We start from the raw sequence: 20728 nt of genomic DNA on the forward strand, positions 1-20728 counted from the left end.
TAGATTCAGGAGCACGGTGGAAGCAGGGGCTCCAGTTAATAGAGGTGGGCAGAAGCAGTCATATTTCAGATAGATTTTGAAGGTAGAGCCACAAGATTTGTTCCCAGATCGGATATGGAGTGAGAGAGACAAAAAGGTGCTGAGGACAAGCCCAGGGTCTCGGCCTGAGCAGTGGGCAGACGGAGCTGTCGGTTAATGAACGGGAGGCTGCAGGCAGGCACGTCTGGTGGGGTGGGGCATCAGTGTTCTGAGCAGATGAAGTTCTTGATGCCCATTAGATGACAAGTTCTTCCCTCCCAACAGATGCCATCCTCACAGCAGCTGTCACAGGGCACCTGCAGCCCCGACCGTGAGCCCCTGGGGGTCAGCATGGAGCTAAGGGTCCCTCCCCTGTCCCCCGTCAGTGCCCTTCTACCTGCTGGTCCTGGAGCCCAGCCAGGTCCCCAGGGCTCCAGGCCAGACCATGGAGCCGGGAACCACACCGAAGCAGGCAGGTGGCCCCTGCCTGGGACGTCGTCTTCATTCCCGGATGGCAGGAAGCAGACAGAGGCTGCAGGGAGACCCACCCCACAGGGGAGTCCTGGTGTCTGTGGGGCCAGGCAGGGTGCAAGACTCAGGGGGGCACCTGCACCCCTCAGCCCCCGCCTGTGCCCCCAGTACCCTGCCCTGTGCTTCCTGTCCACACCAGCCACGGCAACTCTACCTTATTGGCTGGAGCAAAGCTGAGCCCCTCACTTCTTAAGGCCTGGCTGAGAGCTCACCTCCTCCAGGAAGTCTTCCCAGATGCCCCTCCCTCAGCCCCCCTCCCTCTGGCTCCCACTTCCCTCTCTGTCTGCCCTGTGCACCTCACACGTACAGGAGCCACCTGATGTGGTTCCTGCGCCCCCTGAGCATTCCCTGTGCTCCTACAAGAGTATCACTGGGGAAGAGCATTGCAGCCCTTCTAGCGCCAGCCCTCCTGGGTATCAGGCCCGACAGTCCCTGAGAGGAGCTCACAGTGTGACAGAGGGACCAGAATGGGATCCCTGGCTCTGGCCCCGCCCCCCATGCCTTCCCAGGATGGGGCTTGGTCCAGGCTCACAGTGCAGGGTGTGAAGTGGGGCCCTTCAGCTCCCTGAGCACACTCACCCGAGTGCTCTCTTCTCTCCTCCTCCTAACAGCCCTTGGTGCTCCCACGGGGAGTGGGAGCATCGTCAGCACATGGCAAGGGGAGGGCTCGGGGGAGCTTATATACTTGCTACTTGCCAAAATCAGAAGCCAGACAACAGGGACAATACGGTGCGTAGCGGTCCTGATACCGTGTTCCCACAGCCACATCCAAATGTCAGATTCCCCCAAGCAGGGCCTGCCCTCCAAGGTCTAGGGGTGGCTGGCACCAGGCCAGGTGGACAGTGGGCAGACACAGAGAATCCATGGCCAAGGGGTCTGGTCAGGCAGGTGTCCCCAGAGGACAGGAGAGGCCAGGTCAGCAAACATGAGTGCCTGCTATGTGCATGTGAGCGTGAGAATCTGCTGGGCCAGATGTGTTCCAGCTCAGCCCAGAGCAGCCGGCTTGGAGCTGGGGTGCTTGCAGGGGTGACAGTGAGAAGAGGGGCTGCACAGGGAGCTGTGGGCAGGTCTAGACCTGGGCCTAGTGTGAACTTGGCTCTGTGCCTGGCATACAGTAGGTGCTCAATTAATGCTAGTTCCGATCTCTTCCCACCAGTCTGCTTTTCCCTCTCAAATCTACCGTCTCCTGCAGGATTTTGTCTCTCAATTGTCCGCACCACTGTCCACCCCGTGCCGAAGCCCAGGGCCACAAGTCCTTCTGGACGCCTTTCCTCTCCATCCCATCCATCCCATCCCCGAGGCCTGCTGTGTCTGACTTGTCAACCGTCCTGGCCATCTGGTTACTTGCTACCCTGCCAGCGCTTGCACCCTGTGCTCCACCGCCCCACTGCGTATGCAGCTCCCAGAGCACTCCCCCAGTGCCCTTCCCGGCAGGCCTGCCTGGCTCTGTCCTGCACCATGTCCTAGGACTCAGGGCAGACGGCGCCTCTCCGGGGGTACCACCCCAGTCCAGCCTCCGCCCAACCACGTCAGCTCCCCTCGGGCTCCTGCACCTCCCTCGGTGCCCACCTGCGGGACCCGAGGCACTCCGGCTGTGACTGGCTGGTACTTTGTCAACAAACCAGTGAGCCCCACAGGTTCGGAGCAGGGCTGCCAAGGGGCAGGCCCTGTGTCTGTAGGGTGAGTGAGTGAGTGACAGTCGCTAAAGAACCTGGGATGGAAAGATGCAGACTAATTAGGAAGAAACTGCCGGGGCAAGCAGCTGTGGCTTGCAGGAAGCCTGGAAGGGGCTGGAACACAGCAGCTTTGTTCTCAGGGCCGCTCTGCGTTTGGCAGCATGTGGGGGCTGAGCATCTGAGAACCACCAGGAAGGCGGGAGGAGTAAGGTGAGCTCACCAGTGGTCTCCCCATCAGCCGATTAACTCATCAGACCCACCTGTGATCCTGTCTCCACCTTGCGCCTGGGGGACGTGATTGGCTTCAGGGCACAGAGGGCAGCATCCCGCTTCCTTCCAGCCTCAGCCGGAGCCAACAGATGGGTTCTCCACTTCTTGGGCTGAGGCATGGGGTAGGGGTGGGGGGTCTTCTGAACCCCGATGGATTTCAGCCACAGATGATTTCTTTTCCTTTGTTCCCAATCAGTTCTGATCCAAGGAAATCGGAGCAGTCCCGCCTGATCTCCTGTTATTTGTCGTTATTTAATCCATTTTTTTTCTGAACCAGTTTAAACCGGAACCAGAACCTTTGCTTCCACTTTTTAGAACATTTTAGGCATTTCTGTTCAGCCCCAGTGCCCACGTCATGTGTTGTTCCTATGTATGCCTGAGAGGCCCGTGCCGGGCGGAGCCCAGGCTGCCTCGGGGCTGTCCCCGGTCCCTCCCCTCCTGTGAACTGTGGGACGGCCCTGTGTCTTCCGCTGGTCCCGGCTGCACGTGTGGGGAGAGACGCTCCCGGGAAGGTCCAGTCCACCGAGGCAGGTGTGCGTGGAGCTTCCCGTGGAGTTTCTTTTGCTCAGGATCTCACAGAGAAAACTGTGCAGCCAGGGGGCAGGCAGCACAACTCCGGAGACCACCTGCCGAAGGTCCTGACTCCCAGGGGACATGTGTTGTCATGTTAGGAAGGCTCCATAACCATGGCCATGATGCATGAGTCCTGTGTGTGTGCAGGGGGCGTCCAGAGCTTGCGGGAGGTTGGGGAGACTGGGCCTTCCCTCTGTGTGTGTGTGTGTCTGTGTGTGTCTCTCTCATACGCACACACACACACTCACTCTCTCTCTCTCTTGTTCATTCTGGGGGTATTTACTGAGTACCTGCCATGTGCTGGGGACACAGAAGTGCACAGGATGCCAAGTCTCACCCTCGTGGTGCTCACGCTCCAGCGTGTAAGCCCATCCAGAGGCCACCCCGCCTGCCCCAGCCTCCTTTCTCAGCACCTTCCCTTCACGTTCCAAGAGGAGGCACAGCTGTGGGGGAGAGAACTTTCCAGAGGCTCTGAACGTCGAGCTGGGGCATGGAGATGGGGTCTGCCAGGCTGTGGGGTGACCTGAGGCGGAGTGTGCAGGAAGGCCACCTGGGCCCACCTCCAGCAGAGCAGGGTCCCCAGCCTGCTCACTGGCAAACCACCAGCACAACTTTGACCTTAGCCAAGTGCCATCTGCACCGTTATTTATTTAAGATTATATTTTTAAAAGACTCACTTTTGGGCGTTAAATAAATGGATCTTAAAATGGAACTTTATTATTTTTTTCTGAAATGGGGAACCTGATAATACCCAAGGAAGATGGCCCTGTGTCTGTCTCCGTCTAGCCTAAAATAACCTCGTTTGGGTCGTGTGTACGTCCTGGGTTGAGGGCAACCCCGCAGCAGTGGAGGGCAGGCTGGAGGGTGGAGAGGCCTCTGATGGGGCTCTCGTGGAACTGAAGGACCGGGCCCTGCCTTCCTCCAGGCACAGGGCCAGGCCGGGCAGGACAGTGGCCCTTTCCCGTGAAAGCCCACCCTCCCACTGCCCGGAGCTGCTTGTCCGTGGGGTGGCTGATGTAGGCCCGTCGCCGCTTGTTCTTAAAGGAGCTGATTTATAGCAGGAAGAGCGAGGAGGGATGCTGCATCGGAGGTAATAGATACCTCGTGAGGGAGCCTGAGGTTCTCGCTCTGCCTAGTGGGCCTCTGGAGAGACAGGAATCCACTGGTTGTCACCAGGGCCCTGAAATGGAGTTTTCCTGTGTTCTGCTGTTGAATATCAGTGATTTAACAGCAGAGCAGCGCGGCCCCCTCCCCACCACCACATTGAGAAGATTGAAGTGTTTCCGATTGAAATGTCTGTTTACAGCCCATATTTCCTCCAAGCTGTATATTTTATTGTCGTATTGACAGTAATTTGACTCGGATGTCACCTCCGTCCTGATGCGTGTTCTTTATGCCGCCTGTGGGTCCAGGGGGGTTTCAGAAACCAGTTACATTGATCACACCACAGAGAGGCAGGAGGAGCTGACGGGGGGACTGCCAGAGGCCCCAGTCAGGCGGGGAGTCTGTGCCCAGCCTGCAGACAGGAGAGGAACTGAGGCAGAGGAGAGCAGGCCGCAGGGCCTAGAGGGGCAGGGCTGCTGTGGGCAGGCGCTGACTGAATAGTGCCTGTGGGTCGTCTGGTAAACCTGCACAAACTCCTGTGAGACGAGCATTGTGAAGTCGCTTTACAGGTAAGGAACCCGAGACCCAGAGCCCCCATTTCTTTGTGTCCATCACAGAACTAGGAAATGGTATAGCCAGCCCCACCCCGAGCCTCTGGGATCCCAGGCCTAGGCACTTCTGCTCCCCAGTAAGGGGGCTCAGGGGGCTGTGGACAGCTGAGTGTGGGGCAGGTTAAGGTCCTCCAGCAGCTCCCTTGGCGGCTAGTGCCCACGCCTGCCCTGCTCAGGCCTGGCAGAGCCAGGCTCCCTGCAGCCCTCCTGTGCCCTCAGCCCATGTTCCCACGTCCACGGGAGGTCCACTCAGAGCTGCAGATGATATGCTGGTCACTAGGCCACAGCAAGCCTGAGGTGGTGCTGTTCGTCCTTCTTCTGGATGAGGAACCAGCTCAGAGAGGTTCAGCCACTTACCCAAAGTTGCCCAGTTCAGAGCCGTCAAGCACGGTCGGAACCGAGGTCTGCCTGGGTCCAGGGCCCGTTCTCGCATCTCCTGCCCTTCCTTCCCAGCTGCCCCAAAGAAAGCAACCACCCACCTGAGCACTCTGGGATTTCTGGGGTAATCCTGCTCAGGTGGCCCCCAGGAAATTCTGCCTGGTGCTCTGGGTGCCATTTTCATCTCTTATCTAGACAGTGAGCTCCAGGAGGGCTGGGCGAGAGACCTCCTCCTTGCAGTCCCCACAGTGTCCAGCCCAGTGCCTGGCATACTGTCAACACTGCAGGGGGGTGTGGCGGATGAGTGATAGACGCATGAATGAGCAAAAGAAAGAACTAGTGGATGAAACAGGGTCCAGGAACAAGTGGTGACAGAATGGGTGGTACCAGCCCTCTCCCCAGGTGAGGGCAGGCTGGTGGCTGGTCACCCAGTGGCTGTCGGACATCAGAACAGACGCATCCACAGATGAATGGATGCGACAGCTCCTCCAGTCCCTCGTCATAAATCACAGCAGAAGCCACGGGAAATGAGTGCCAGACTTTTCTTTCTATTTAGTAATTTATCAAGGGAAGAGGCACATTAATAAACATATTTCCCTTGAGGGGTGGGAATAACAGAGATGAATATCACTGTCAGATTTGGCCTGTTTCCTCTTGTTAGGGGCGTGCGAGAGGGTGGGAATCCAAACATTAGCAGCAAAACCTTTTTTTAAAAATGTTACGAAGTGTATTTCTTACTTTACGTGATGTTACATCTTTTTCTCCCTTTTATTTCCCTATTTTCCACTCAGTTCGTAAGTAACAGGGGTCTTTTGGGAGATTCGCTTTTGGGTCTTCCTTTGAGTGAGGATTGGCGAGGAGTGAACTCAGCAGATAAGAACCGAGAAGCGTGGAGGACGAGCGAGTGGGCTGACTGACTGTCGGTGACAGACATCCTCCTGTGTGGCCCGGTCCTCTTTTCTCGACTTGCGGTCCCCGGCTCCGTTATTGCCCTGGGCTCACCTGCCTGTCAGAACGGTCCTCTTGGCCTTAGAGGGCTGTATCCGTTCACAGTCTCGTTTGGAAGGGCTGCTAGGTTTTAGGCACCATCCTCAGTGCTCTTCTGTGTCCTGTGTTGAGGCCAAGCCGCGCTGCCCCCTTGTACAGACGGGCAGAGAGAGGCTCCGGGAGCCTGAATCACGTGCCCCAAGGCAGCCACTCAGCATCAGGCTCAGGGTGGCCGGCCGGCACAGGCTGTGTGCCCCCCATGGTGCGTGTGTGTGTGTCTGCCCCAGCCCCTGCCCCTCCGGGAGAGCCCTCCCCGAGGTGCTTCCCTGCCCGCCCGGAGCAGAGGCCGTGGGGGGGCTCATTTTGCTGGTCGTCTGCCTGCCTCCCAGTCCTTTTCTCCAATTCCTCTGGCTCTATGGCCTTGGGCGAGCTGCTCATTCTGTCATTCGTAAAATGGATAATAATTCTCCCTTCCTCGCAGCACAGTTGTGAAGGTTAAACTGCTTAATACTTTAAAGTACTTGGAACAGTCCCCAGCCACTGCAGGGCGTTCACGCGATGCGGACTTTCGGGGCCTATGGTTCTGCCTCCCTCACCGCCCCGCGCCTGCGCTGGTTGCTCAGCACTGAGCATCTCCCACCTTGGCCTCACCACCGAGCCAGCCATATTCGAGGGTTGGGATACAATGGTGAGGCGAAAAGACCCAAGTCCCTTATTCCTGAAGGTGGGAGAGACAGAACTGACTGGCTAGCCACACAGGTGGATGCGCACTCACAGTGGGACACCTGTTTGGAGAGAGGGGACCGCAGCGCTGGAGAGCATGCCATGGGACCTGCCCAGATCGAGGAGGTCAGGCATGGTTTCCCAGAAGGTGATGATCTGGCTGAGATCTGAGCACAGAGAGGAGGGAAGAGCACTGTAGACAGAGGAAGCTGTATGTGCAAAGGCCCTGTGCAGGAGGGTGGGGGACATGCGGGGGAGCTGGAAGGAGCAGAGCAGGGCACGAGGGCAGGATGAACCTGGAGATGTGGACAGGGGCCACAGGGCTACCAAACCATGCTGAGGATTTGGGCCTTTTTCCTAATAGCAGTGGGAAGCTTTGGAAAGGTTTGGGGGGCACAGAGTGGGGAGTGAAAAGCTGTGATGAGAGAGCGTCTTCCTGGCCCCACCTCTCCCTGCCTCTCTGAAGATAGACTCGAGGACTCTGAGGGCCCAGAAAAGCCACACATCAGGGCCCCTGCGGACCTGGGTTCAAATCCCGCCCTTGAGCAAGTCCCTCCCCTCCCCACGCCTGGTTTTCTCATCTGCAAAGCTGGGTTTGCGTCTCTGAGGGTGGTGGTAGCTGTCAGTTGAGACACTGGCTCTAAATGTCACTAAATAGCACTGTCACTGGGTTATTAGTCACTCCAGAGTTCAGAGGCAGGTGCTTATCGAATACCACACCAAAAGGACATGCACCTTCTCTAGTTGCTGACCCCCAGGGTGCGTCTGTTTGTCGTCCGCTCGCTCATTGAGAGGGCGGTTGTATTTGTGGCGCAGCCTCAGTGCCCACTGGGGCGTGGGCCTGCGCCGTGGGGCCCCTCTGAGGCAGCACATGGTCAGGCACCTTCTGCCCCTAGGCATGCGGCCTGGGATCCTTCCTGCCACAGCAGAAAGGTGGCATTGTCCGAGTGCGTCCCCTGCTGGCCTGGGTGCTGGTCACACTCCCGGGGTCCTCTGTGAGCTGAGTGAGCCTGCATCCCCAAAAGCATCTATGAAGCGCCTTCTGTGTACCCACCGTAGCTCTGCTTGCTGAATGATGCATGAACCTCTGGCCTCAGAACCCAACAGAATAAACAGTCAGCCAAATACAACAACTTCAGCTGACGAGGATGTTCAAGGACAAGGATACTCTGAGTAGCTCAGATTTTCCTCCACCTGGGTGCTTGCGTAAGAGCACTTCATCCTTCTTGTTGAGAACAAAGTATACGGTCACCCGGGCACCACAGTTGTAGGGCATTTCCGAGTGCACAGACCCCCTCAGCGTCTGTCATCCTGTAGGAGCACGACCACCCACCCTGGCAGGGGATCAGTTTTTATGCTCAGGTTATTGACGAAGGTTCTCAGTCTCCCATCGGTTAAGCGATTTGCCCCAGGCCACGCAGCTGACCTGTGGCACCAGCCCAAGGCAGCCTGTGTGCACCCTCACCCTACCCGACACGGCTGCTGGTCCAGCCCAGGTCTCTGTCCCTGTACCCAGGGCCTCTCATCCACGGAGAAGACGGTTAGCAGAGAAAACCCTGGAATCCCCTTCCAGCCCGAGGATTCTGGGGCCTCCCCTCTCCTCTCCACAGCCTCAGAGAGATGTCTCTCTGGTAGCGCAGCGGTAAAGGGCCTTCCCAGGGCTTCCCAGGTTTGCCAGCCCAGAGTGGAGGGCTGGGGAGGGCCAGAGGTGGTTGACCCCCCAGGGCCCAGCAGTAGATGGATCCCAGGTGGCTCTGGAGTCACACAGGCCAGATATGCCCCGAGCTTTCTCAGGGGCTGGCTGGTACTGGGGATCGGGGCTCAAGAGATTCACAGGCCATCACTTCTGCCCTCGGTGCTCCTTGCAGCTGTGGAGACAAGGCACCAACACAACAACGCTGTGGCCAGAACAGCCTGCCATCTCCCTGGAGGAGGGGGACCTATGATCCCTGAGCAGGTCTGAGCAGGCAGAAGGGAGAAAAGCGGGTATCACGAGCCCAGGAACAGCCAGCACAGGCACGGAGGTGGGCTGGGCTGGACTGTGTATAGTGGGGGGGGGGGGGTGTTTGAGCAGCCGCTAGAGTTATTTACAGGCAACACCCCAAGCCCAAGGGGAATCCGGGGGCCACTGACGGGAGGACGGCTGGGCAGGGCCAGCGGGGCCCGGGGAGACCGTTTTCCATGCAGGTGTCCAGAAATGCAGGGTCCCAGCCGAGCGTTTATGTGACATGGCTGTGTGCAAGGCATGTCCCACACGTCACCGAATTACTCCTCACCACAGCCGTGGAGGTCGGCACCAGTAGACCCTGTTACAAAGAGGAAGCTGGGGCTCAGGGAGGGTCTGGACAAGGCAGAAACCTTGGCCTGTGGGGAGTTGTCCGGTGATGTCGTGAGACCATTTCGAGGCCACTGTTTGTCCAGAGGAAAGACCTGGAGCCCTGATCAGGGAGGAGGGACCGTGGGGAGGAGCAGTCTGGAGCCATGGCGGGAGAGCCCGTGGCCCTGGGCGCAGGGAGCCCGGTCTGGGGCAGGCCCTTTCCGCTCCCACGGATCCATATGTATGAGTCGGGGAGGGCTGAGAGCACGTCCAAGGGGCCGTCAGATAGGCGGGTGCAGTGTGTGTGCATGAGTGCATGTAGGGGGGTACATGTGTGTGGGGTGTTCGTATGTGTGCATGTGGGGTGGTGTGCTTGTGTGTGTGTGTGTGTGTGCATGTTGGGGGGGGGTGTATGCGCGTGTGTTTAAGGCAACAGGCTTTCCAAGCCTCAGGCGACTCCAGGACTGAAAGGGCTCAGAGTTGGAGAGTCATCTGTGTGTGGCCAAGCTGCCTCTCACTGCTGCTCCCACCGCCTCCCCACCCCATTGGCAGCCTCCCCACCCCATCGGCAGCCTCCCCAGCAGGCCCCAGAGAACCAGCCAAAGGCCCAGGCATTGTGCTAGGAGTCTGGGGGCTTGGCAAGTGCCCTAAGAAGGGGCATCTGGGGTGATCCTAGTTGCAGCATGATCCGTGACCTTGGAACACTTAACTCCTTTCACGGTCCTCCCCATGGAGTAGCCACCCGATGGAATTCTCTACAGCAAATTAAAAAGGGCCAGTTATTGCCACACTCAATGGCATGGAGAAATCTCACAAACCGATAATGTTGGATCAAAGAAGCTGGATAAGAAAGAGTATTTATAATTCTATTGGCATACCAGGAAAATGCTCAAAACTCGCAACACTAAGCTGAGTGTTGGAAGCCAGGATAGTGGCTGCCCTCGGGGTGGGTCCAGAAGGGGCAGAGGGGGCTTTGGGCGCTGGCCATGGCCTATTACTTGACCTACTGCTGGCTTCGCAGGTGGGTTCCCTTTGGGAGAGGCCACCAAGCTTAGGGCTCGTGTGCTGTGCTGTCAGCATTGCTGGGCCCAGCCCTGGTGTCTGCATACCTGATGGTAAAGCTGCTGTCGTGTGTTCAAGGCTCATATCCACTTGCTCAAGCACCTGCCCTGTGCTTCCTGAATCCTGCCCACACCTTGTGTGGATCAGTCCCATTTAAGAGATGAGTAAATGAGGCTGAGAGAGGCTCCGTTCCTCGCCCAAGAGCCTGCAGCTGGAAAGTGGCCAGGCTGCGATTCCCATTAGACCATCCTTACAGGCTCTTCCTGTCCCCTGCCTTCCAGTCACCCGCCCCCTTTTCATCCCCCCTACAAACACCGTGGTGATGCTGACAGGCCTTGGGTCGGGTGTTCCGCAGTGTCACGTTTCTCCAGCCCGCGGGTGACGCCCCGTCTCAGCCGCAAGCGTGCGCTGTCCATCTCCCCGCTCTCGGACGCCAGCCTCGACCTGCAGCGGATGATCCGGACCTCGCCCAACTCGCTGGTGGCCTACATCAACAACTCGCGCAGCAGCTCAGCGGCCAGCGGCTCCTACGGGCACCTGTCAGCGGGCGCCCTGAGGTGAGCCTGGCCCTCCAGCAGGGGGCTGGGGATTGGGAGCTGGGCTGGGCGCCAAGTGGGGAGGGTCCGCGCTTTCAATCCGAGAAGACGGGAGTTGTTGCATTTGGGAATCAGCATACTTGCAAGTTTTTCCTGAATTCAAAAACCAATAATGGTGAAGTTGAAATGTGCCAACATTGAGAACGTCTTCATGTGCTTGCTATTTATCCTCCAAACACAATTTCTGATGTGAGGAGTAGTATTTACCAGGCCTGTCACAAAAGGTTCAATCATGAAATCAAAGGTGACTTTCCTGGTATTTCAGCAGGTGTCCTGGAGCAGCCAGGCCGTTGACCAGCAGTGGGGGCCACAGGAGGCATGACACGGACTTGGGCCACACAAGTCTCTGGGCTGGCAGCAGGCCCCCACTGTGGTCACGGCGTGGCACAGCCAACCTCATGGACACCTTAGTCCCCCCTGTGCAGCCCTTGACTGCTCTAAGGACTGAGACCCCAACCAACTTGACTGAAGACATGTTCTTCCCCGACCCTCCTGAAGGGCCAGGAGGCGTTAGGAATGTCAGGAGAGCTCGGCCCGGGGACCCAGAGATAGAAGTGATAACAAGGATGTTAGTTATCTTTTGCTGTATGACAAGTTACTCCCAAACTTAGCAGTTTAAAACAACGATAAGCATTTATTCTCTCACACCATGTCTGAGGGCCAGGACGGTGAGACTGGCTTAGCCCTGCGTCCATGAGGCTGCAGTCAAGATGTCAGCCAGGGCCGTGGTCACCTGGAGACTTGACCAGGCCTGGGATCTGTTTCCAAGTTGGCTCACTCACACGGCTGTTGGCAGGAGCTTTAGTTTCTCCTGCGGGAGCATCTCCACAGGGCTGCTTAAGCATCCTCACAACATGGCAGCTGGCTTCCCCTCCCCCCGGCCCCAGAGCAAGTGATCCGAGAGAGAGCAAAGAGGAAGCCACAGTGTATTTATGGCTTAGCCTCAGAGGTCACCCTTATTTCCTCAGGATCCTGTTCTGGAGAGGGTGGCTCATATGCAAGTGGCACGGTAGGGCCTAGAAGTGCAGTAGAAGTTACGGAGGAGAGAGGCTGGTGTGAGCTGGACGGCTCGGGCCACACTTCCTGGACAAGGGGGCATTCGAACTAGCTTTGGGGCTGAATGGGATTCAGATAGTCAGGAGCAGTGACGCAGAGCTGCCTCTCAGGCGTGAAGGGCCAGGATGTGGGGGCAAGATGGAGCCTGGCAGCTCCTGAGGGCCGGTCTGCCAGGAACGAAGGCTGCTCCGTGACCTTGTCTGCTCTTCTTTGCAGCCCAGCCTTTACCTTCCCCCACCCCCTCAACCCGGTGGCCTACCAGCAGATCCTGAGCCAGCAGAGGAGCCTGGGCTCGGCCTTCGGACACACACCGCCCCTGATCCAGCCCTCGCCCACCTTCCTGGCCCAGCAGCCCATGGCCCTCGCCTCCATCAATGCCACGCCCACCCAGCTCAGCAGCAGCAGCAACTGTCTGAGTGACGCCAGCCAGGTATGGGGGTGCAAGAGCAGAGGGTGGGCCCCCAGGTGCTCATCGGGACCCCTCGAGGACTGTTCCTGCCGGGAACTTGTGGAGGAACTTGGCACAGATCTGGCCGGTGGGCAGAGGCTGTGTGATCCAAAGGGCCTCGGGCTGCATCAGGAGACCGGGGCTCGGCCCTAACACTGTCCTCGCTTACCACAGGCGGGTGCCCAGCCTCAGTTCTGCCATTTCCCATCCAGTGAATGTAACAAGTAGTTAGAGAAACCCCAGAATTCATGGAATCTGGCATAGTATAGGCAGTCCGTGCACAGCATTTGAAATGGATTAATGGATAATAAATAATACTGTGCAATTTAGTTTTAGAGCCTGAGTTTACCAAAGGCCATCTTATTTGACCTTTCCAACAGGCCCTTGACATGTGTGGGCATGCCTGCCCAGTGCCTGGCACACACTGGGTGCCATCAGTATGTGGTGAGCGAGTCAAGTCCTGTTTTGCAGATGAGGAAGTGGAGTTAGAGAGCCAGTACCAGAAAGAGGAAAGGGCACAGGCTTTGGAATCAGTTAGACCATGTTTTTGACCCTGACTTGCCTGAAAGTGGCAAGTCTCTTCACCTCTCGACCTGAGTCTGCAAAGGGGGCCCTGCCACCTGCATGGGGTCATCGTGCATGTACTCGAGCTTCTGTGAGCACAGAGCCCCAGGTCGACGCGGAACCTGTTAGCACTCACAATGACAATTCTTGAGATGAAGCAACCCCTGGGCCACCTACCTGGCAAGGCAGACCTAGATGTGAGCACGTGCTGGTGAGGAAGACGAGACACCACACAGTCTGGAAGCAGCCCTCTTCCAGGACGACCTCTCCCTCCAGCTCAGGGCGCCAGGCGGTCACCTGGCACCTCTCTCCAGACAGTGGCTGTCGGCTGTTGTCACATTGCCTGACACTGCAGCTCCAGGCTCTCCTCGCCTGCTCCCTGGGCCGGCTGGTCCTGTTCTCCTCAGACCCAGAGCCGCCCCTGCTCTGGAGGGCCAAGAAGTTGAGGCTGTTGGGACAGGAACGAGGGCACCCAGCACTTCCCAAAGAGAGGGTCTCTGTTCCATTTCCCTCAAGTCATGGGAGTGGAAGTGGGGCTGCATGGTGGGGAGGCAGGTGCTGGCAGGCTGAGCTCTGGGCCCTCTCCTGGCCGTGCCCCTGGGCGAAGGACTGAGCTGGGGGCACTTGGTTTCTGAAACTTCAAACCGCAGGGTTGGCCCAGATGGTCTGTGTGGGGAGGGTCCCAAAGGTAAAGCCTAGACGGAATTTGAGGTGTCCCCGCCCTGCCCCTGTGTGACGGGCTCCCCTGTTCACCCTCCCTCAGAACAAGCCAAGCAGCGAGTCAGCCGTGAGCAGCACCGTCAACCCCATCGTCATTCACAAGCGCAGCAAGGTCAAGACGGAAGCCGAGGGCCTGCGACCAGCCTCCCCGTTGACCCTGACGCAGGTAACCCGCTGGCTGTGCTGGTGGCCTCGGGCTGGGCCAGGCCTTGTCTCCTCTGGGTCAGCTGACTTGGGGCGGCAACCCTGTTGGCGAATGGCTGAGTAGGTGGCTGCCTGCATGGATGAGCAAATGAGTGAACTAGAGAGGGCAGGGTGGGTGCAATGGGAGCTCCTGGAGGACCAGAGCTGGGTCCCCAACAGCCTGCACCTGCTACCTGCTCATCAGACACCTGCTGAATGAGTGAGTGTCTGGGGCTGCATCGTCTCTCGCCCTGTTCCTCACCCTCATGCGGCACAAGCCCCGGACAAACTGAGTTGCTCCCGTCTCCAAATGGCTCAGGCCCCTGTCCAGCTGCCCTCTCTCCCTGGAACTTCATCCCCTGCTTTGTCCCCTTCGCCGCCACTCCAGCCTTGCCTGACCCTCCTGGATAATAGGGCTCACATTAGCCCAGACACCCCTCCTAGCCTCTGGGTCACTGGGTCTGTCTCCAGCACTGCGCCGTAAGCTTTGGAGAGGTGGCGTTTGGGACAAGTGCTTGACTTGGCTCCACATCACCAGGGTTTGCGTGGGGCCTGGTGCTCAGTAGCTGTGAAATAATCTTTTCTAATGACTCGATGCATTTGAGGGAGTGAGTGGTGTGGGAAGGGAGGGAAGGGGAGATGATTCCTGGCAGGAAGGCGAGGGGCAGAGCAGCCCAGATCCTGGGGTGGGCCTGTTGCAGGGCTGAGGCCCTCATGCAGGTCCCTTTCACCATCCTGCCACTTATTCCACACTGCAGATTGCAGGCAGGCAGTCCCAGCTGTTGGAGCAGAGGCCTGTCATGGGAAGGGCGCAGTGTGTGTGCCGACCTTGCAGGCAAGCCTCCCGCCTCTCTCTGGGCCCCATCTGTTACTATGGAATCACCAGCTTTGACACCAAGGATGCTCGGGGCCTCCTGTCCCCGTCTCCCCTACATCTGCCGGACCATCCTTTATCAAACCTGTAAACCATCGGGCATGCTCTAGGCACTTAATTTTTATGAAATATTGGGTCCTGTTATTGTCAGGCAAACAGAGGGCTGGTGACAAATTCCTCTCCCCTCCCTGACACCAAAGCATCTCAGCATGATGCATGCTCTCCAGGAGGCCGGCCATCGTTGAGGGCTGTGGAAATGGATGAGAAGGGCGCACAGCCAGGGGAGATAAGCATGTGGGGGCAGCAAGGACAGGGAGGGGAGGCCGGCGCTGAGCACCTGCAGGCCCCCTGGCCCATCCCCTCCAGCCCAAAGGGGCCACACACAGCCCTTCTTCATGCCCAGCTTGGCTCCTCACTCGTGTCAGTGGAAGGAAAGCTGTTTATCATGAGGAGGTTGTCACCGTGTCAGTGTCCTGATTCAGTGACCTGACTCACTTGCTCCCTGACTCATTTGCAGGGTGGATGGCCGTGCTTTCCTTTGGCAGAAAATGCAGTGTAATGAATCCTGTCTCTGCTTAAGCTCTGAAAATCGTGGGTAGCGATGATGCCTGGCTCCGTCTGGAGGCCCACGTGTGCCCACCGCCTCTGTGCCATCCTCCTCTCACACGTCAATGTGGCAGCTTCTTCCAGTCTTCTTTGAAATAAACAGAGCATGCAGCTTATGGAAATAAGTCTAGCTCCAGTTTTTCTGAAAGTGCAGAGTGGGCATTAGGAGGCCCCCGGTCCCCCAGATCTCCCATTGCTAAAACTTCAGGGCAGAGCACTCTGGCCCCTTCCTTTTAATGTGACCCCATGCTGCCTGTGGCCTTGGTTCGCAGATGTCATCATTTTCCTTTTCGGAACACGTGGTTAATAGAAAAGTACTCTGAGCAACAGCCAGAAGCCCCTCCTGGAGGAGCCCTTTGCAGCTCCAATGGGAAGTGGTCAGGGCTGTGAGTCTGCAGCCGGCCGTGGGGAGACGGGAGGCCGATTTCTGCGCTCCTAGAGATGGACTCAGTGTTAGGAGTGAGGCCGATGTGGGAGCCGCAGCCTCCGCGTCTCTGAGTCTCAGAGATTGTGGGCGCTGGGGCTCTTCACTGTGGGGAGAGGTTGTCCCCCTTTCACAATAAATGCTTCCCCCAGAGGCTCTTTTGAAGGACAGAACTTTCCTGCTGTTTGGTAGGTAGTTTGAAATGTAAAGCAAGTCATTCTGACATCTGCCTCTTGGCTCAGCTTTGCTCCCCGTCTGCCTAGCAGGCCCGTGGAATACTGGGGAGTCCCTGACATTCTCTGGAGGTCCTCGCTGGGCATTCCTCCCAACCTGGGGCACCTGTGCCTCTCCCTTGCCCCCGCTCCTGGTACCTCCCAGCCTGTCCTCATGTCCCCTGCTCAGAGGCTGCCCCTGGCCGGCTCTGCGTTAGCATCAGCTGGGGCGTGGCAGCCCCGTGAGTTTTTTTCTTAGTCTCTGCTAATTTGGGATTAAGAGTCTGTGTCCTCTTTGAAAGGGATTTCAGGCACCTGTGGTCAGGTAGAGACTACCTCCAGGGTCTTTCCTGGGCTTCCTTGAAATGGGTGCATGTGGGCCCCGTCGTAGTCGGGAGACTCGAGCCCAGATCCAGGCTGCCACAAGCTCACTCTGCGTTCTGGGGAGGGTGAGTCGACTGCTCCCTGTTTTCCCTGCTATGAGATGAGAATACAAACGCACCCCTTTGAGGGCCACTGCAGGGGGGCGTGATGCTGGGAGCCTCTGCAGGGCCTTTAGCATCCTCAGCACTCTCCTGGGTGTGAAGCCAGGCGTGCTGTGTCCCCCTGGGAGGAAGGGACAGTATGAGAGAGATCTGAAGGGCCAAGCCAGGGCCATGTCGGGTTTTCTCTTGCCTCCAGGCAGGAGCAGACCCCGGACACCCTATAAATAAAAATGCCCTCACCCCTGAGTCTGTGGGGCCACACTGCTCCCCCCAGAGCAAACCAAACCACATAAGCAAAAGTCCCTGCCCTCCTTTCTCCTGTTCTTGCCATGTCAGTTGACCCAGGATGTGACGGGACACGTTAGAGAGGCGGGAGGGGCCCCAGGACGGCTGTGTGACAGGAAGAGCGATGGCTGGGAGCCGAATTGAGGAAGGGGGCTGAGACCGCTGGTGAGCGGGGTGTGTGTGTGTGTGTGTGTGTGTGTGTGTGTGCACACCTGTACGAGCCCAAAGTGTTTGCACAGACCTCAGGGGGCTAATAGCGACATTTCCTCAGGGCCAGGTGTCTGGACGTGGCTCACGTGGGTGTGCTCTGCCCCCCGCAGGAGCAGCTGGCTGACCTCAAGGACGACCTGGACAGGGACGACTGTAAGCAGGAGGCCGAGGTGGCCGTCTACGAGACGAGCTGTCACTGGGAAGACTGCAGCAGGGAGTACGACACGCAGGAGCAGCTGGTGCATGTAAGCGTCGAGCCCCGGCCACCTGCCCACCGTGGATAGAGCCAGGCCACACAGGGCCTTGCGCCTTCCAAGCCCTATGTCGGAGAGAAGGGGCTGGAGGAGGAGGCTCCAGGAGGTGCTGGGGCCACATCTTTTACACGTGGAAGGCATGATTATGTATCTGTGCCCTGCTTGTTTCTAAAAGGGGGGTTACCAATATGAGAGATTGAAAGAAAATTAAGTAAATGAGAAAACTAGGGGGAAAGGAACAAGAAAATGAAGCCAAGAGTCAAGTTTGTATGAAAAACCAAGGGCCCTGAGCTATGGTTCACATATAAATCTTTTTTTCTGAGCTTCCTAGCAACCAATGCAAAGAGGGAAATAAGATGACTTAAACCAGCCAGCATCCAAAGATAATATCAAACCCGAACCTGAAAGAAGTTTCTCCCAATAGGAAAGAGTTGGTCATTTCCTCTTGGAGACCATTCACAGAGACCCAGTATACACAGGTGCCAAAAGGTGTTTACACCTGTATCAAAGAGGGGGCTCCTGGGTACTGACAGATCAGGAGACCAGAGAAGACCACGGAGCTAGGTGTGGTCTTCAGGGTATGCCTCTTGGTCCACCCTCTAAACCCTTCTACAGCAGCATCCATTAGGGTGGCAGTCGGGGGCTAATTTGTGCAGTGGGGGGAGCAGGGGCTCAGCACGGGAGGCTCCTGGCTTCAAACTTGGCTCCCCCCACAGCTTGCCGAGTGGTCCTGAGCTAGTGACTTAAAACCTCCGTGAGCCTCAGTTTCTTCCCCTGTGCCGGGAGGTGAGGCCTACCCTGCAGCGGGTGGAGACTGAGGATGATCCCACGTGTCAATACTTAGATGGCAGCGTTCCGTCCGTGGGAGCTCCCTCCTGCCTCCTCCTCCCTGTTCCCCGCCCAGCCCTGAGCAGCTCTCTTCTCCATCTAGAAAAGCCCCCCGTCCCAACGCATACTTGGTGAATGAGTATCTGTAAAGATGAACCCCCACTTAACTAACAGCTCACTTGCTGGTAGAGTAGTAGAGGAGATACACAGACACGCACACACACACACACTCACACACAGTTCACACCCAGAAGCCATCCAGAAGGAGTTGCTGCTCCCCAGCTCTGTGAACTCATCATTTAGAACACCGTCCCCTCCCTCTGCTTCCTCCATTCTTGTGACTTGCTCTCAAATACTGTAGGTTTCTCTTGTGTTTGTGTTTTTCTCCCCAAATTCTCAGCAGAAGACCAGAATTTCCCAGCAAACCCATAACAGTTGACATAGGACCTGTGAAGCAGGGTCTTATCTAATCCCTTCTGGAACTTGAACATAATTTTTCAACCTGTGCCACCTGTTTGGGGGAACAAGTCTGAGATGGAGAAGGGCCCGCTGGAGCTGTGAGTCGTAGGACGGATGGGATCAGACTGAAGGAAGAGAAAGGGCACAGCCTCTGGGGCCGGGAGAGGGCCCAGGCAAAGGGGGGAGATGAGGTGAAAGACGAGCTCAGTGATGAGTGGGTCGGCCCCAAAGAGCAGGGAGGAAATTTCCCCAAGGAAAGGCAGAGGGGTCCAGACCTGGGGAGGAGGGCTTCAGCTGCAGGCTCCCACCTGTGCCCAGGACTGTCCCTGTGGCCGTGCGTGGTCGCCTCCACCTGGCGCTGGAAAGAGCGGGCTCCTGTGAGAGAGGGGAGCCGCCCCTCTGCCCAGCTCTGTCTTTCTCTCTGCTCCCTGAGAAGATGGATGGTGGCAGCACATGGGCGAATGGGAGCCCCCAGTCGATTATTAACAATTTGTTGCTAAGTAAACCAGTGAGACAAAAATGAAAGGCATTGTCAGGGTGCATTTCTTTCATTTGAAAGACTTTAAAAATGGAGAGTGAGGCTAATATGATAAGATTTCCCTGGAAGTTCAAAGCGCTGTAGATGTTACTTGCTCCAGCGTTGGCATTTGTATGCATGACAGTTGGGCCTGATACTCGGGGCGTGAGGCCGCGGCTTCCTGTCCTACAGGGTGCGGGCTGCCAGTGCCCCAATGCCCAGCTCGTGGACAGCAGTGTAGGTTGCAAAGATCTACAGGGGCACTGCCTGGGAGAAAGACCCACAAACCACAAACGCCAGCCGTGCATGGAATTTTCTTATACATAGGAACACACAAAAACAAGAGTCAAAGGAAACAGATGAAATGAATTGCAATAATATATTGTATTTAACCCAATATATCTAAAATATTATCATTTTGACATGTAATCATATAAAACAAAATTGTTGAGATACGTTACATCCCTTTTTTTCACTCTCAGTCTTTGAAATAGGTGTGTAGTTCACACTTACAGCCCATCCCAGTTGGGAGCTGCCACATTTCAAGGGTTCAAGAGCCACAAGTGGCGAGTGGCTGCTGCACTGGACTATGGGGGTCCGGAGGTTGTGGGAGGGGTGGGTGGGAGGAAGTGATGGCTGGGAGAGGGAGCTGAGAACAGAGAGAAGACGGAATGAGGCTGGAGCAGGGAGAGAGCGGGGCCTCCAAGACCTGAGTGTTCCACCCTCCCCAGCTCCCTGCGGGGAAGCAAGCCCAGCCTGACCCCCAATTCAGGCAGGACAGGGAGGCAACCTTGATGGGCTCAAGGAGGCTCCTGGTGGCCTTTAGAGAGAAGCCCCAGTGGGAGCGGAAGCAGGAGGAGCAGTATACTTATTCATGCTACCATGTGAGTGACTAATACCACGTGTTCCCATTCTCCAGATAAATAAGCAGCCCAAAGGATTATGGGTCACAAAGGTGCTGAGGCCCCACACACATACTAGCACATCCCAAGCGCAGAGGCAGTAATACCCCTGCTCCAGTGAGGACTGCAGCCTTCACTTAAATCATCAAAGCAAGTGACTGACATCCAGAGCGGCCGCCCAGGGCAGCTTGCTCTGTCACGGGTGATGGAAAGCCTCGGTGGTCCACTGCTCCACATCACAGGAGAAACTACCCCGGGGGCACACGGGTGATGGTCCCGGGGCAGAGGCCAGAAGGTGTGGGTGCAGGACTGCGGAAATCAAGAAAAGTGAGCCCACCCTCCTGGCCCAGGGTGGTGCTGGCGGGGTGGGTCTGAGGACCGCTCCTCCAGGGAAGCCCTCTCGCTCTGCGCTGCCCAGCTTTGCCCGAGACGCCCGCCGCCCTGAGAAGGCCGTGCTGCAGGTTCGGGTGCACTGTCTCTGGCTGTCCTGCCTGACTCTCCTGGGCCGTTTGTCCCGGGGCAGCGTCACACTGTGCCCAGAGCCCAGCGTCAGGGTCAGAATCTAGCTCTACCCACACTCATCGCCTGGGTCCTGGGCGGGAAACTTAACAATTTGGGCCTTTGTGAAAAGGAGACAAAGCCATCATCCCATGGGTTACTGTCAAACATAGAGATGAGGATGCATTTATGTTCCCATTGTAATAAAATTTTATTTAAGAATCTCTAGAACAATGGAGGCAAGCTCAGGAGAGGCTTCTCATGTACCCACTGTGTGCACGTCTGCCTCGCTGCAGTTAATTAGTGCCTACTGTTTGCAGCCCAGGAGCATCGTCGTAACCACTAATTCCCCATAGA

At 57.1% G+C, this 20728-nt stretch overlaps 1 protein-coding gene across 9 annotated transcripts in view; it reads left to right on the forward strand.

Moving 5' to 3' along the window:
• The window catches only part of GLI2 (GLI family zinc finger 2), a 252502-nt gene that overhangs the window by 218263 nt on the left and 13511 nt on the right, over positions 1-20728 (forward strand). For all 9 annotated transcript variants that reach the window (XM_070507496.1, XM_070507498.1, XM_070507495.1 and 6 more), the window contains 4 exons: positions 10606-10807; positions 12119-12332; positions 13678-13800; positions 17024-17158. In XM_070507496.1, the coding sequence (XP_070363597.1) occupies positions 10606-10807; positions 12119-12332; positions 13678-13800; positions 17024-17158 (674 nt within the window). The remainder of the gene's footprint in view (positions 1-10605; positions 10808-12118; positions 12333-13677; positions 13801-17023; positions 17159-20728) is intronic.

Source organism: Equus asinus, chromosome 4 (assembly GCF_041296235.1).
Source record: "Equus asinus isolate D_3611 breed Donkey chromosome 4, EquAss-T2T_v2, whole genome shotgun sequence".
NCBI classification, from domain to species: domain Eukaryota; kingdom Metazoa; phylum Chordata; class Mammalia; order Perissodactyla; family Equidae; genus Equus; species Equus asinus.